At 34.6% G+C, this 14937-nt stretch overlaps 3 protein-coding genes across 4 annotated transcripts; 2 read left to right on the plus strand and 1 right to left on the minus strand.

Moving 5' to 3' along the window:
* Positions 1–3223: 3223 nt before the first annotated feature.
* LOC108917923 (BLOC-1-related complex subunit 6) lies at positions 3224–7680 on the plus strand. Of its 2 annotated transcripts, none has more exons than XM_018724733.1 (6): positions 3224–3399; positions 3643–4000; positions 4930–5111; positions 5317–5400; positions 6132–6208; positions 7404–7680. In XM_018724733.1, the coding sequence occupies exons 1-6, from the start codon at positions 3319–3321 to the stop codon at positions 7447–7449; spliced, it is 828 nt and encodes a 275-aa protein (XP_018580249.1). In that variant the 5' UTR covers positions 3224–3318; the 3' UTR covers positions 7450–7680. The 2 variants fall into 2 exon arrangements, with proteins under 2 accessions (XP_018580249.1, XP_018580250.1); XM_018724734.1 differs by having other exon boundaries at positions 4930–5003; positions 7404–7495.
* Positions 7681–10167: 2487 nt separating this feature from the next.
* LOC108917921 (actin-related protein 2/3 complex subunit 3) lies at positions 10168–11231 on the minus strand. The gene is made up of 4 exons (XM_018724731.1): positions 11122–11231; positions 10784–10957; positions 10507–10676; positions 10168–10441 (listed from the first exon to the last, which is right to left on the minus strand). Exons 1-4 carry the CDS (start codon positions 11125–11127, stop codon positions 10261–10263), a joined length of 531 nt encoding a protein of 176 aa, XP_018580247.1. The 5' UTR covers positions 11128–11231; the 3' UTR covers positions 10168–10260.
* Positions 11232–11580: 349 nt separating this feature from the next.
* On the plus strand, positions 11581–13039 carry LOC108917928 (GPN-loop GTPase 3). Its single transcript, XM_018724738.1, has 5 exons — positions 11581–11705; positions 11781–11955; positions 12039–12275; positions 12514–12651; positions 12760–13039. Exons 1-5 carry the CDS (start codon positions 11661–11663, stop codon positions 12993–12995), a joined length of 831 nt encoding a protein of 276 aa, XP_018580254.1. The 5' UTR covers positions 11581–11660; the 3' UTR covers positions 12996–13039.
* The last annotated feature ends 1898 nt before the right edge of the window (positions 13040–14937 follow it).

Consider the following 14937-nt stretch of genomic DNA (forward strand, 5'->3'; position numbering starts at 1 on the left):
CTTAAACGTACTTAACAGACGGGTGAAGGCGGCTCTGGATGAACTGGCCCAGGATAACTGGGCTAGGCACCTGGAGTCGCTGGATCCACAAGACAACAGCCTCTGGAAAACGCAGAGGGCCCTGCGACAGACCGCTCGCCGTAAAATTCCTCCAATCCACGGTAGTGTGGGGGTGGTTTACACGAACCAGGAAAAGGCCGAGGCTTTCGCCGATAGCCTGGAACTGCAGTGTAGACTGCCTCAGCTGCCCGACGAAGACGAGGAATTCGAGATAGTGGCTGAGCGCGCGGCCCGACGCGTCGACAGAGAGCCAGACAATGACATAATCCCCCCCGCAACACCTGACGAACTAAGACTGACAATACGCAGACTTAAAAACAGAAAAGCCCCCGGACCCGACAATATACATAACACGACACTTAAACGACTACCACACAAGGGCCTCATGGCCCTACTAAACATAACAAACGCGACACTCAGACTAAGACACTTCCCTACCCGCTGGAAAACAGCAAACATAATCCTTATCCCAAAACCCAACAAAGATCACACCATCCCATCCAACTACCGGCCCATTAGCCTGCTCCCGGCTATGAGCAAAGTGGTAGAAAAAATTATCCTAACCCGTCTAAGAACCCACTCCCAAGAACTGCAAGTCATTCCAGACGAGCAGTTCGCCTTCCGACCCAATCACTCCACTGAACTCCAAATCCTTCGCCTTACCGAGCACATCACGGCGGCCTTCAACAGGGGACAGTACACTGGTGCTGTCTTCCTGGACGTCGCAAAGGCCTTCGATACGGTTTGGCATGAAGGCCTACTGATGAAAATGCTCACCAACCAATATCCCATATCCTTTACCAAACTCATAAAATCCTACCTACACCACCGAAAATTCCGCATCCAAATCCAAGATTCCCTTTCCACCACCCGTCCCATGGAGGCCGGTGTCCCCCAGGGCACCGTCCTGTCCCCACACCTATACACCATTTACAACTCCGACATCCCACATCCCCCCAACACCAACATATACTTATACGCCGACGACCTGACAATCACATCCCAATCCGTAGATCCTAGATATTCCGTCTACCTCCTCCAAAGCTCCTTAGACCAACTTGAAACCTGGTGCAACAGGTGGAAAGTCAAAATTAATCCCAACAAAAGTTCGGCTATCCTTTTTACCAAACGAAAAATCCCACAAAACCTTGACAGACTGACACTATCCCAGGAACCCATCTCCTGGAATCGACAAACACGATACCTGGGCGTGACGATGGACCAGCGTCTCACGTGGAAACCGCACATCGTGGAGACGGTGGCGCGAGCGAAGACCACCAGGGCTAGGCTCTATCCCTTACTCAAAGGTGGAAACACCCTCAGTTTAAGGAATAAGCGAACGCTTATCAAGGTGGTACTTCAACCGCAGCTAACCTACGCCTCCACGGCGTGGGGTCACGCGGCAAAAAGCCACTTAAAGTCATTACAGGCTGTGGAAAACATAGCCCTCCGCACGGCCACCGACGCGCCCTGGTACGTAAGAAACACTGACATATTACGAGACTTACAATACACAAACGCTACACAGACAATAAGACAAAACGCGGAGAAACGATTTGACGTAGCCGCTAGACATGACAATCCCCTCCTCAGGCAAGCCGTTGACTACGTACCCGACGTGACCGACAAACACAAAAGACCTAGACACCAACTTTTTGACCCTGGGTGACCACCCCAATGACCCCCCCCCTGCCCGCTAACCTTTTCTGTTTCAGAGACAGCCAGGATCAAGAAACGAAGACAACGACACACACACACACACACACACACACCCCCCATACCCTCCTTAACCCTCCCCTCCCGCGCTAGCCTAAGGGCCACCTTAGCAAAGCGCATCCCAGGCTGCATAGCCGCACTACCCTACCCAACCATACCACACATAAACATGACACTACCCCCGGGGTTTACACAGACGAGCCGGCGAAGCAAGAAGAGCGCCAGAAGAAAGGGCCCTAGCCGGCGGGGCCCAGCCAGGACAAAAGGAGGTCCCACAAAGCGCCTACACCGGCCGCATTTGCGGTCGGGGTAGACGACGGATGGGGCCCACCTACGAAGGCTGTCCAGGCCTACACGAGATGAGGCAGGATAAAGAGGGATAATCCCCCTCGATCCCAAATCATTGAGGCCAATTTCTAGCCATAGAATAATGGCGCGATTGCTTTTGCGACATCGTTAGAGAATTAAATTTTATTCCCAATTTTTTGCTACAAACTTGGATATTTCAAGAAGTTTTTATATTAAATCTTGTTTAAAAATTATCGTTTTTACCCAAAAAACCCCAAAACAAATAATATGTACATTTTACCTACTTTCTTTTGGGTGCCGTTTTTGAACCTAAACTCGTTATGATCTCAAAATCATGTTCGTAGTTGTTTTCTTGTTTCCGGATCCTGTCAAATTATATGATCAGGATCGGCAATCCCCTTTCCCCTATGAATCAAACTTTTTTTTGTAATTTTCTTTCTTTTTTTCTAAGACGGCAGTTACTGTTTTTATTTTAATTGTGAACAAATCAAAATCAAATGTCAAGAGTAAACAAAATCCTGTTATTTTCTAAACTGGATTCATGGATTTAGTTCATATTTGTCTGATCTTGATTCAGTGATCATGATTCAAAGCTGACAGTAAAAGAAAAAGGCTTGGCCGTGTTCTTTTATTCATTTCGATATGATGGATTCCGTAGAACCAATGAAAGATTAGAATTTTTTAAACAGGCCAATAGTAATACGTCGATGGAATTCATCACATTAAAACGAGGAATAAAAGAACACGGCCCTTTTGTAATATCAATAGCGGCAAAAACTAATTTCTACTATTGCACTGAAAATCTTTTGTCAATTTTCCCTTATCAGTTCGTGCTCCTTGTCTAATCTCCCTGTGGGTAACCCACATACTTCTATCACATAGAAGTATGTGGGGTAACCTTGCCAATTTCAAACAGACATATTCTGTAACTGTAAATAAGTTTCATTTTTCGTTTGTGATTGAGTTGTGCCGTGCTTATGCTTTCTCTACACAGTTATTGTTTGTAATTAATTGTTCAGAATCGAATTCTGCTTGGGCATAAACAATTGGTTGAACTTTATAAATCTAATATAGGATATAGGTCAGTGGGTCAATGCTAGTGTCTAAAATAGGGGAAGAAGAGGAGATTGTCAAAAGTTTGACGTTTGTAGTAATTGGAATTGGATAGAAAAATGTTTTCTTTTAAAGAAAATTTATAAATTAAAATAGGAATAGTTCAAATCTAATTCTAACATGGATTCTGATGAACACTCTACTCCGTCTCCTCCGCCACCCACAGAACCAGCTCCTAAACTACCTCCACCTTTGCCAGCTGTAAGTTTTTCTGTAATGCACAATTTATTGATTTTTCTTTATTTGTCATTGCTTCATACGCTAATAGATAGTGCGAAACATTTATAATCAGTGATCAAAATTATAGTGATCGTTCAAATTGGAATTAAAAGGTAGAAAAAAGCGTATATGCACACTGTGTCTAAATTGAGGTTAGTTTTTGAAAATACAATTTTTTGTATCTTTGTAACGTGTGATATAAACTTTGCCACGGTGCTTTCATAGAGACCCTCGAAACCGACGTCACAACCCAAACCAGAGGATCACTTTGATGCGGACCCAGACATCGACGACGATGATATATCGCAACAAATGACCCAGTCGTACAGTGAAATCTCTTTCAAATCTGGACATAGCCCGGAAAACGAGGTATCTCTGCCGCTATCTTTAGATGCCTCGCCGCTTTTAGAGCATATCCGACAGAGGCCTATGACATTGCCTTGTGAGAAAAATTTGCCCAGTTCTAAGCCTTTAGCTCCGTTAACTTTAGAAGGGACCGTACACGTCGAGGGCAACATGACCCACTTTGTAACGGAGGATTTGGAGCATAAGATAAGGCTTTCCAGTCCCGTTTCAAAAAAAGGTATGTGGTTTAACTAATAACTAAAAAAAAATTATGGTTTTAATGCAGATTTTACAATTTTAACTTAGAGAAAGGATTGTCGTATATGTTGCATGTTTTTTGTATGTACACTATACAGTGTGTTTTGGGATTGTGTCCTGAAAACGAAACAGTATTTATTTGTAAATTAATGAGAAAATGTAATTCTTTATAGAAGTTCCCGTTTGTCTTCAGGTCTAAAAATGCTACTGTTTTCATGATTTTATATACAGCGTGTCAAATTTTTTGAAAATCTTACTCCAATGTTTTGATATATCGAAAAGCAACGTGTCAAAGTTTTGTGACATTTCGACCATTAATTATAGAGATATTGAAGTTTTGCTGACCTTACTTTTTGAAACATTTCACAAAACTGAATTTCGCGTGTTGATTAAACACCGTTTTTGATAAAATGTAAATGTAAAAACATCGTTCAAGCACAGCAATGGCTTGAAAAGTGTTATGAGGAATCTGCTCCATTGAACAACCATTTGTCAGTGTTTTGCTGAGTTTAAACCTGGCTGTACCGAGGGCTGTACGGACTACGATGATTCCAAACGTTTGGCACGTTCAAATGAGACAACAACACCAGAAAACATCAAAATAATCCACAAAATTGTGTTAGACGCTACCTTTTGATATCTAGCATACATGGATTTTTGATTTGTGGTGCCATCTGTGGGTTAGCAATAGGACATTTAGGCAGCTATACCAAATTCGTTGTAGTTTTATATTTTTTTAATTTCCACTAAAATAATGACTCCATACAATGGCATTGGAGTAAGAAATTATTTATTTCAAATTTTTTTTCCTTTTCAGCTTGACGTTTTCTCATAAATTTACGAATAAAAAAAGTGTTTACTCTCCAGGACGCAGTCGTGGGACACATTGTATATAAAACGGGCTTTCAGATGCCCCCACAGGAGGCAGCAGCTCTAGGATTTGCACGCCGAGTCCGCTATATAGGCAGCTGTTGGTGCCGCAGGTAGGACAAATAGATACCGCGCTAATAAACGATTTGGAATGCGAGGCGCACAGAATGGCCACATCGATAGATAGCCTCATTGAAAATTTGTGCGGGATATTGCACTCTGTGAGTTAACCTTGATTTTTTAAAAACGTAACGTATTTGGCAACTACAAAAATTAAAAAAAAAGTGGATGGTTCTGAACTTTAAAATTATTTTTAATTAAAATTTTAAAAGATACTTATTCGAAACAAATGTCGTGTGACGAGATTGTAATTACTGTTTAGCAGAATATGGTCAGTTACAATGAAATTTTTACTTTTTTTTTAAGATATCGTCGATAACAGCCGATAATGTGGATGTCTACAAAAATGCTGTTTCAAAAATGTCCGATGCAATGGATTCTAATATAAAGGTAGGGTTTATAAAGGAAGTACAGATTTTTTTCAGGCATATTTTATATTAATCATCGTACTTTTTTTGTTGAAATATGGAAGATAGTCCTAAATGAATTTGGTTAATAATTTAACACTTTTTAATATAACAGGTAGGTACTGATAATTGAAATTGTCAATTACTATACAGGGTTTAACTAAAAAGCTTAGCCAAACTTTAATGATGGATACTGTCACGAATTAATAAAAAAAAGTTCCTTTAAATACGAGTTTGGACACACTTTGTTTTTGGGATACAAGATGTTCAAAATTAATGAAAGCACCTGGTTTATTTAAGGATTACTTGATATTTTGCCATTTATCTTAAAAATGGGGCCTTTTAGTAACATGAAGTAAAAACATCTTTAATATTAAGTTTAATTTGAAACATTTTGGAAGAAAACGAAAAAATTGCATAGGGAATCGCTTCAGCTGTTGTCTTGAAGTTTAAAAAGAGCATTTTTATCTACGACCGTGTCAAGAGAGAATTCTCTACAGTGTAAAAATTTGGCTTTTTGTAAGAGTCTGTGTAGTAAAAGTTGTTGCACGCTTTTATTGAATAATTTCTATTAAAAGGTCGTATCAGCATTTTATTCTTGAAAAATACATATATAAATCTTACTAAACTTTGTTTAAAAATGTCTCGTACGTTTTTAAAGAGCGGTTAGCCAAGAAAATTGTAATTTTATAATTATTGGACGTCCATTTTTAGAGTATGTACACAATGATGGCCAAAGCTGAGGAAGTAACACAGTCGATGAAGATCGTAGAGGGACATGCCATTAGAATGTATCCTTTAATAGTGAATTTTTTCCGTTATCGTGCATAATCTGCCTGTGCATCTCAAATTGTAAAAATTTTGGATCCTGCTTAAAATTACTTATAAACAGATTCAATTATTTACCAATAACTATATGAAATTTTTATAATTTTGTCTTATTATTGACTTTTGAGCATGTTACAAGCACTGGCCAGGCACCCATGCCTGGTTACTGAACTGCCGATTTCCAGGGTAGACGTTTGATCGCATCTACGGCAGTTTCTATGTGCGTCTCTGTTGTGGGTTTTATTTTAGTGTGGTTTCCTGGACCTTGACTGGATTTGACATCTTAAAATTATAACATCCTTTTGAGTTAATCATTTTAATATTGTACAATTTTGTTACATTGGGAGAATGTTTAGAGTTTAGATTCAGGCTTAGCTTCGCCACCCTCAAATCGAGCTGTCAGGGATGTGGGCTGCTGCATCGAAGTAGTAGTTTGGCTGCATAGAACAATTTTTGGGCGCAACAGTGGGAATTTTGGAAAGATTGATGAAAACTTCGTAACGAATTAGTTTTTCACACTTTTAGGTTAGGATATCGCGAAAACTAGACGTGAGACATGATGGATATGGATCAGCCAAAAACCTTTTGACAAGTATAGTCGGCTTCTGGTGAAAAATTTTGTCGGTGTGTTTAATCATTAATTACTAGCCGTTTTGTAGATATTGCGAAGGTAATTTAATGTTTGTATGGGATGGGCTGCAATATCATCAGTTAAGATTCTAGATATCTTTCGTAGCTAGATTTTTACTATTGAAGAACATTAACTTCGTTTGATAGAATTTTTAGGCAACAATTTTTGACATTTATTGGATTAATTACTTTCAAAATGAAATAAAGCTGTTCGGGCAATGTCCTGAAATGTTGCATGCCCATCTATTACTGCAGTAAGTCCATGCAAGACGGAACCAAGGAAATCTAAGCTTATTTACTTCCACATCCACCCTATTTTCCAGATCTGGCTCCCAGTGATTTTTATTTATTTCCACAGTAGAAAAGCCCTTTGTGTGTAGTGCAATTTCAGGGTTTAAAATGACGTAAAGCAGGCTATAAACTGATGGATTGCAGACCCCTAAAACTTTCTACAAAGGAATTAAAAAGGTTATAACTAATTTCAGTTTCTCTCCATTACTGTATTATTGCTCCTTAACAAGATTACAGAAAAGAAATCAAAAGGCTGGTGGACCTATTTGAGAGCTTCATTTAAGTTTAAAAAATTGTTATTGTTGTCTGTTTTTATTCGTATAAGGTGCTAGTGTTACATTTATTTTAGCGTTGTAATTTTTTGCAGTTAATAAAAAGTATTTACAGTTTTTTTTTAATTAAAGATTTTGAGATAAATGAGGTTAGTATTCTAAGTGAAATTATATGGGGCATTCCACGTCAAATCGACCACTTTTAACCCTGACCCCTTTCGATTTGGCTGAAATTTTTTTATTAATTTCTACCCCATTGAAAACCTCTGAGAATTTTTTCAAATTTTTTCATCCAACTCAAAAAAAGTAATGAATTTTTTAAAATTGTTTTTTTTTAAATAACCACAACTTTTTCAAAAATTGAGTTATTGGTAAATTTTTTTTAATGTACCTTTTGAAAAAAAAATGGATCAAAATTATCTGGACCTATCTTCACTGTTTTTTTTTTTCAATTTTTGAAAAAAAAACGAAAATTTCTCGATTACCATTTTTGAATTTTTTTTTTGACATTTTTTATAAATCCTCAAATTTTTTCAGTGGTTTTTTCGTTTTCTATTTTTTTTATTGAAAAATTTTTTTTTTTCAAATTTAGCATATTTCACAACATAAATTTTTGAAAATGTATATATGTAGAATCCCAAAATTGAAAAAATTATTCTATGCAGCTATTGATGACAATTTCAAAAAGTCAAAAGAGGATGGTTTCAAAATGATTTATTTGAGTTCAAATGTGTTGCATGTCTTTTTTAAAGCCCACTATTGTCCAAAAATGGACCAAATAACAACTTTTTTTTCATTTTCTTTGTTTTTGTATGTAGTTTCTGAAAAAAATACAAAAAAATTATTCAAAATCTATTTTTTCTCAACTTTTTCAAAAAAAATCGAAATATACTTTATGTTTACCACTTTCAATTATTTCTTTCATATATATTTTTTCAATTTTGGGATTCTATATACATTTTAAAAAAATTTCAAATTAAAAAAAAATTTTTTTCAATCAATAAAAGAAAATGGAAAACGAAAAAACTACTGAAAAAAATTGAGGATTTATAAAAAATGTCAGTTTTTATAAGAAAAAAAAAAAAAAAAATTCAAAAATAGTAATTGAGAAATTTTTGTTTTCCTTCGAAATTTGAAAAAAAAAACGGTAAACAGGTCCAGATAATTTTGATCTATTTTTTTCAAAAAGTACATTTAAAAACAAAAATTTTGAATAAAAAAGTCCCGATAACTCGATTTTTGAAAAAGTTATGGTTATTTAAAAAAAAAGCTATTTTTTCAAAAATTCTCTTTTTTGGAGTTGGGTGAAAAAATTTGAAAAAATTCTCATAGAGGTTTTCAATGGCATAGGAAACAATAAAAAAGTTGGCATAGAAAAGATAATATTGCTATTTATCCGATGTTTATACAGAAAAAATTAGAAAAACCTTATTTTTTTTTTAAATCAGCTGCAACGTTATTTTCAATCCAATTCTAAAAATTCTTAAATTGTTCTTTAAACATTGTGTATATTACAATAATAATTATTAGTTTTTATGTAGAATCCTATATGAAGAGAATCACTTGTTGAAATTAGAATGTTGATTGAAAAAGAAACTATGCAAAAAAAATGGTTGAAGCCGAATTTTCAAAAGAACATTTTTTCTTTTTATGATAAAAATTTGAAAGAAGTAATTATTTTTATAATTCAGTCATAACGTCATTAATATTAACCTAATATTCAGAAGGCCTAATAAAGACAGAAAATTGAAAAAAAAATTTACTCGACCTTTTAAAAAATAAGCGAATTATCTCTCAGCTCCGTTAATTTGTCGCCCTACTTCGTGAGACGGAACACGTCGGCAGACTTAGAACGTTCGAAAGTTGAAGAAAAACAGCTGATTTTAACCCAGCCGTTTAGAATTTTGTAACTGGTTTCAAAATCAATGTGCAGCAGATCCTTAAATAAAGCTATGGACGAACGAGTGAGTTTTTTTTTTAGCCGTTGTGTCATTTTAAATAGGTAACCAAACTCATTGAAAAGCAATAAGTCACACAATAAGGTATACGTACTACAAACTGAATAATTAATCGAATATATTATGTAATGCTGAAAACTCATATTCAATTATAAAACGTAGTGAATATGTTAACAATCTTAAAAGTACTAAACTGTGCAAACTAACATTCGAAAACAATTATTATCCTTACATAATTGTTTTTATTAACAAACAAATATTTGTTAATATTCAAAATGTAAAAAAATATCTTATTTATTCATGTCTGGCTAAAAAGCTTTATTTATTCATTGTAGCTCATTACTGTACTGGTCGATTTTTGATTTAGAAGAAAATAGGTTGATTTTAATCAGTAAAAAGTAAAAATGCTTAAATTAAAAAAAAAAGTGGTATTGACCAAATTCCTAATAGCTTTTATTCATGTTGACAAAATTTAAGTATTAAAAATTTAAAAATTTCACTTTTTGACTTTTTAAACAGTTTTTTTTTTAAATTGGACTCGTCAAATATTTATTTTTTTAATTTTGGTTGATTACGCATTTTTTCCTAAACTTCTAATATCTAGTGTGCCCTTATTTGATGTTCAGCCAAGCAAAAGGATTTCTCTCAAATCATAAAAATGTTCCCTGTTTGATGCAATTTTTATGGTGGCCCCTGTATAATATTTACAGTGAGAATACTAACAAAAAGAATTAGGAAAAAAATTGGAACCACATTGAATGAACAACCGAAACTGAACATTGTGACTTTTATTCTGATAAAATCATTTAAAATATAAAATTACGATTACACGAATACTTAAATCGAGGTTACAAATATCAAAACCTATTGGCCAGGTGCCGAGAGCGACTTGTCCATGAACTTCTTCTTGGCGAAGCACAGCCACCACTTGCTGGGCTTTCCGTCCTCGCCAAACACCTTTTCGCAGACGCGATGCCCCACCTCCTGTCTCAGTTGTGTCAAGTATGCTTTGAGGAGTTCCGTTTCACTCTGATTCGCTGGCTTACTGCAATCGTCAAATAAAACCTTACAATATGTAATAATTTTTTTAAATTTTTTATAAACCCTCACCTGTAAACGGAATTGAGGGGGAACCCTGCATCTCCAGGAATGTCGAACCTCGAGATGGCTAAAGTTTTCATCTCGTTCAGTGCTTGGTTCTTGTTATTACACCTCTGTAGCTTCTTTAGACACTCCGTTATGTACAATGTGATGTAAATAAGCAATCTATCGGCCTCTGACTAAAACGAAATCAATTTATCTTTAGTGAAAATTAAAAATAAAAAGAAATGAGACCAGCAACGTATTTTTAGGCCTATAATACTTTTTAAGGTTATGTAGCACTTACCTTAATTTCATACGTCCTAAAGAATACATTAGCTTTAAAATAATACAAGGTTTCATCGATTATGTCTTGGTCGTTGAACTGTGGTGGCGCAGGCCCACGAAACTGTGTCTTAAACGGTAAAATTGCTGTGTTCCCTATTATTTGTGGGGGATCCAAAAAACTCGAATGGTATGCCTAAAATTAGATACAATCATGCTGATATGCTTAAATGCTGATATATTTCAAATTAAACTTTAGTTGGTTTTTTTTCCGGTTGTTACCACACCCTCTGATAACAAAATATGTCGGAATCTTAAAAGGCAAATCGATTTACGTAAAATAAATAAAACTGTACTTACAGGCATTGTTGAGTTATATATAACAAACGATTTTCAAATACTGGTCTTAGTTTGTCTAATAGTCCAAAAAGATGACAAATCTTTCATAGGTTAAATTTGACAATTTGTATGTAATTTGCACATACTTCTATCGATAGATAGATAGGATAGAAGTATGTGGTAATTTGTCATTTATCAGTCCTGCCACTGTCACAACCACAAATTATAAATAAACTGTAATATAGCCAACAATAACAAGAAAAATATAACATTATTTAATAATTCAAATATGTGTTTCTAACTTTCTACTCTACTCTAAATCTACTTTTTTTTTTTTTAGTTTAAAACGTTCTCAATTTGGCAACACCAAACTCAACCAGTTGATAAATTTCAATCAGGATATGATCTAACTTTACCAGATTATTTGAACTTGAATTTAAACGAAAATTAGAGAGAGAGAAACTTGAATGTTGATTGTTGAATAAACATAACCTAAAATGATTGTTTCATTCTTTGCCCTAATTTTGCTTTAATTTTGTATAAAATCAATTCCTTAAAAAATGAGATACGCCCAACTAGTCATAGGACCTGCTGGTAGCGGAAAGGTAGGGGTTAATATTTGAATTTTAAGCATTCTATTAAAATTAAAATTTGAATCATAAAGTAACCCTTTCTTCTAGTCGACATACTGCAGCGCTCTTGTACAACATGGTGTCGACGTGAAAAGGAACATCGAGGTGGTAAATCTAGACCCAGCAGCAGAGCATTTCGACTATGAACCGTTGGTAGATATCAGAGAACTTATCCATGTCCAGGACACAATGGAGGATGAAGAGCTTCATTTTGGTCCAAACGGTACAAAACTTTTCACCTTTTGATACAAAATATCCTACATGAATCGAAAATTATAGAAGCGATACTTTTTTTTCTGGTTTAAGGTGGTTTGGTGTTTTGCATCGAATATCTCCTAGAAAATTCTGATTGGTTGCGTGACAAAATGGGCGATCAAGAGGACGATTATATTTTATTCGATTGTCCTGGTCAAATAGAGTTGTACACACATCTTACAGCCATAAGAAAACTTGTAAAGCAGCTGCAAGACTGGAACTTCAGTATATGTTCCGTTTTCCTCGTTGATGTACAGTTTATGACCGACGGTGCAAAGTTCCTCTCAGGTAAGTTATATAAATAGTAAAATTTTAGATTTCTATTATGGTCCAAATTAAGAAATCCCGACTTAAATTTCCTAAAAATAATTGCAATATTTGAATGAGTCGAGATAATTTTTTTTATTGAATTATGAATTTCGAAAACAAAGTTTGTGCCGTCATAGCACATACGAGAATTTTTTTATAAACTGAAACAAATCGTCATAACTTGATATGTATTTATTGTAATTCGTTGCCGAACTAGGTACGATGGCTGCGTTAAGTGTTATGGTCAACTTGGAGCTGCCTCACGTGAATATACTGTCAAAAATGGATCTCCTGAGCAAAGGCGCAAGAAAACGACTGGATAGGTTCTTAGAACCAGATTCGCACGCCATTCTAGGTAAGACACGCCAACGGAAACTTTGCGCCATTTATTACTTGTTTGTAACCATCTTTTGATTAACTTACCGGGATAATTGAATAAAAATGTTTGTGGGTGGCTTTTTAGGGGATATTGAATTGTCTGGTAACTCAGCCTTCAACGAAAAGCACCGAAAATTGACTGAAACCATAGGAAAGTTAATAGAAGATTATTCCTTAGTGCGTTTCATTCCTCTCAATTTGAAGGACCACGAAAGTATCGGTGATGTTTTGATAACTATAGACAATGTTATACAGTTCGGTGAAGATCAAGATGTCAAAACGAAAGATTACGAAGAAGCAGATGAGGACGACAAAGATTAGTTTGTTATATGGTGTTTTTTTTTTTAAATATAATTTAAAAAATCGTGGTGTCTTGATTTTATTGTTGCCGAGTTTTATTATTTTGTTTTTCTTTCTCTTTTTTAGAATTACCTTTAATTTTCTACTGATTTCTCTATTAGTTTCTTGTTCTTTTCTTTCTTGATTTTCTCTTAGACCAAACATTTTTAGTATTTCATAGCAAATGTACTTAATAAAATGTGGCTTTTGTTTCTATAAATATAAAAATTATTTCTCTAGTTTTGGCAATATTTCAGAATCGAGTTGAAAATTTTATTACGGGTTTTTTTTTTCAGAACGAAACTCGGAAATAATATTCCTTTAGCGACTTTTAGTAGATGGCGCTAATGCTAAATCATAATTTCTTTGTCTACAGATGGAAGTTGGACAAATAATTCATATTTATTTAATTTTTTGTATCGCATATATTAAATAGGTTCATCAACGTTATGATTTGAAACAAGGTAAATCCAACATTTTATTATTAACTCAAATGAAGTTGCTATAAACTTATTTTATTAGAGAAATATTTGTGGTAGGTACCTTGTGTATATTTGGCAGCTTAAACTGATTTTTTTCTCCTTCAGATTTTTTAACATGTACTCGGCGTACTTTGAATAAGATGAAGCTATTCTATTTCACTCAATCTATAATATAGACAATTATTTTTGGAGTAGTTTTCATGTGGGCTAGAGACCTTTCCATAATCACATAAATTAAAAAAACAAATAAGATGTTTATGTAGTAGGTACATAGGAATATACAGCATCATCTAACAGTCTCCTGGAATTTTTCTTCCCAGTATTAATGTAATGTAAAAACTACTGTATAGTTTACTTGTAAAAACAGAAATTTTTTAATTCGGAACATCAACTGTAAAACTAGTTAGTAAGTACAAAAATAAATTATGTTGCAGCCTATTATAAAGTACTTTGGTAAGTTATTTGAAATTTAACTAAAGACAAAAGCAGATACAAAAACATAAACTTTTTATTTTGGAGCCAAGAGAATATTACGATAGGTCTAAATTGTTTATATATTCACTTCCCCCTCTTCATTTTATTAGAGTTTATGGATATCTTTAATAAAATGAACACAAATTTTAAGTTAATTATGTACATAGAAAAAACAAAACGTAAAAAATGGTGACCGATCGTGATGTGTATTCAAGACAGTTTCACATTTCATGCTTTTATTTCCAAATTCCAATGTAAAGGTTCAGTTTGTATATAAAGGTAACATTTTAGACTCAAAATACCTGTTAATTAACCATAATCATAACTGATTAAATTTATTATTTTATGTTAAAAGGAGCGTGGTACAAGAAAAGTGACGATTTTAAATTTGCCTCTTATTTTCTTATGGGAAATGCAATGAATTAGAAAGAGATGACGGTTGAACGAAGATAAATTGAGGTATTTCGGGACGTATTCGTTTTTTATTGGCCGATTGAACGGACTGTGGACAGATTGAATACATTGAATATATGGTTGCATAGCTTGTCTATAACTGGCAATAACTATATGCAACCAAACATACACTTGGCATGAACATGGCGTCCGCAATAATAATTTATACAGGGTGATTCATTAACAATGGGAAAGTCGAAAGGTGAAGATATTACACGTGAAATGGTGACCATTGGCGCAAACATGCCTTATCCGAAAGTTGATAGTTTCGGAAATACAGGGTGTTGAAAGTTAAAATTTTAAATCGTTTTTTTTGCGATTATTCTGAAAATATGTAGGTTAGGAACTTGAAAATTTGTGAAACTATATTTTTTTAGGCGACGAATAAGATGCGTGTTGTAATTTCAGAATTGCTCATAGAGGGCGCCACTTACGACCAATTTTACCGAAAATTTAGTTAATAACTTTTTACTCTGTATGTCTAACATGAAACTTGATTCAAAACCTGAAAGAGC

Source organism: Anoplophora glabripennis, unplaced genomic scaffold (assembly GCF_000390285.2).
Source record: "Anoplophora glabripennis isolate ALB-LARVAE unplaced genomic scaffold, Agla_2.0 scaffold66, whole genome shotgun sequence".
NCBI classification, from domain to species: domain Eukaryota; kingdom Metazoa; phylum Arthropoda; class Insecta; order Coleoptera; family Cerambycidae; genus Anoplophora; species Anoplophora glabripennis.

What these genes read in the sequence shown, in the direction of transcription:
- LOC108917923 (XM_018724733.1), top strand. Translation starts at nt 3,319, where the DNA reads ATGGATTCTGATGAACACTCTACTCCGTCTCCTCCGCCACCCACAGAA. An exon ending in TACCTCCACCTTTGCCAGCT is followed by an intron (nt 3,400 to 3,642) that starts GTAAGTTTTTCT and finishes GTGCTTTCATAG; the next exon opens with AGACCCTCGAAACCGACGTC. An exon ending in CAGTCCCGTTTCAAAAAAAG is followed by an intron (nt 4,001 to 4,929) that starts GTATGTGGTTTA and finishes ACGGGCTTTCAG; the next exon opens with ATGCCCCCACAGGAGGCAGC.
- LOC108917921 (XM_018724731.1), bottom strand. An exon ending in TTAGGACGTATGAAATTAAG is followed by an intron (nt 10,677 to 10,783) that starts GTAAGTGCTACA and finishes ATTTCGTTTTAG; the next exon opens with TCAGAGGCCGATAGATTGCT. An exon ending in CCCCTCAATTCCGTTTACAG is followed by an intron (nt 10,442 to 10,506) that starts GTGAGGGTTTAT and finishes TGACGATTGCAG; the next exon opens with TAAGCCAGCGAATCAGAGTG.
- LOC108917928 (XM_018724738.1), top strand. Translation starts at nt 11,661, where the DNA reads ATGAGATACGCCCAACTAGTCATAGGACCTGCTGGTAGCGGAAAG. An exon ending in GACCTGCTGGTAGCGGAAAG is followed by an intron (nt 11,706 to 11,780) that starts GTAGGGGTTAAT and finishes CCTTTCTTCTAG; the next exon opens with TCGACATACTGCAGCGCTCT. An exon ending in CGGTGCAAAGTTCCTCTCAG is followed by an intron (nt 12,276 to 12,513) that starts GTAAGTTATATA and finishes TTGCCGAACTAG; the next exon opens with GTACGATGGCTGCGTTAAGT.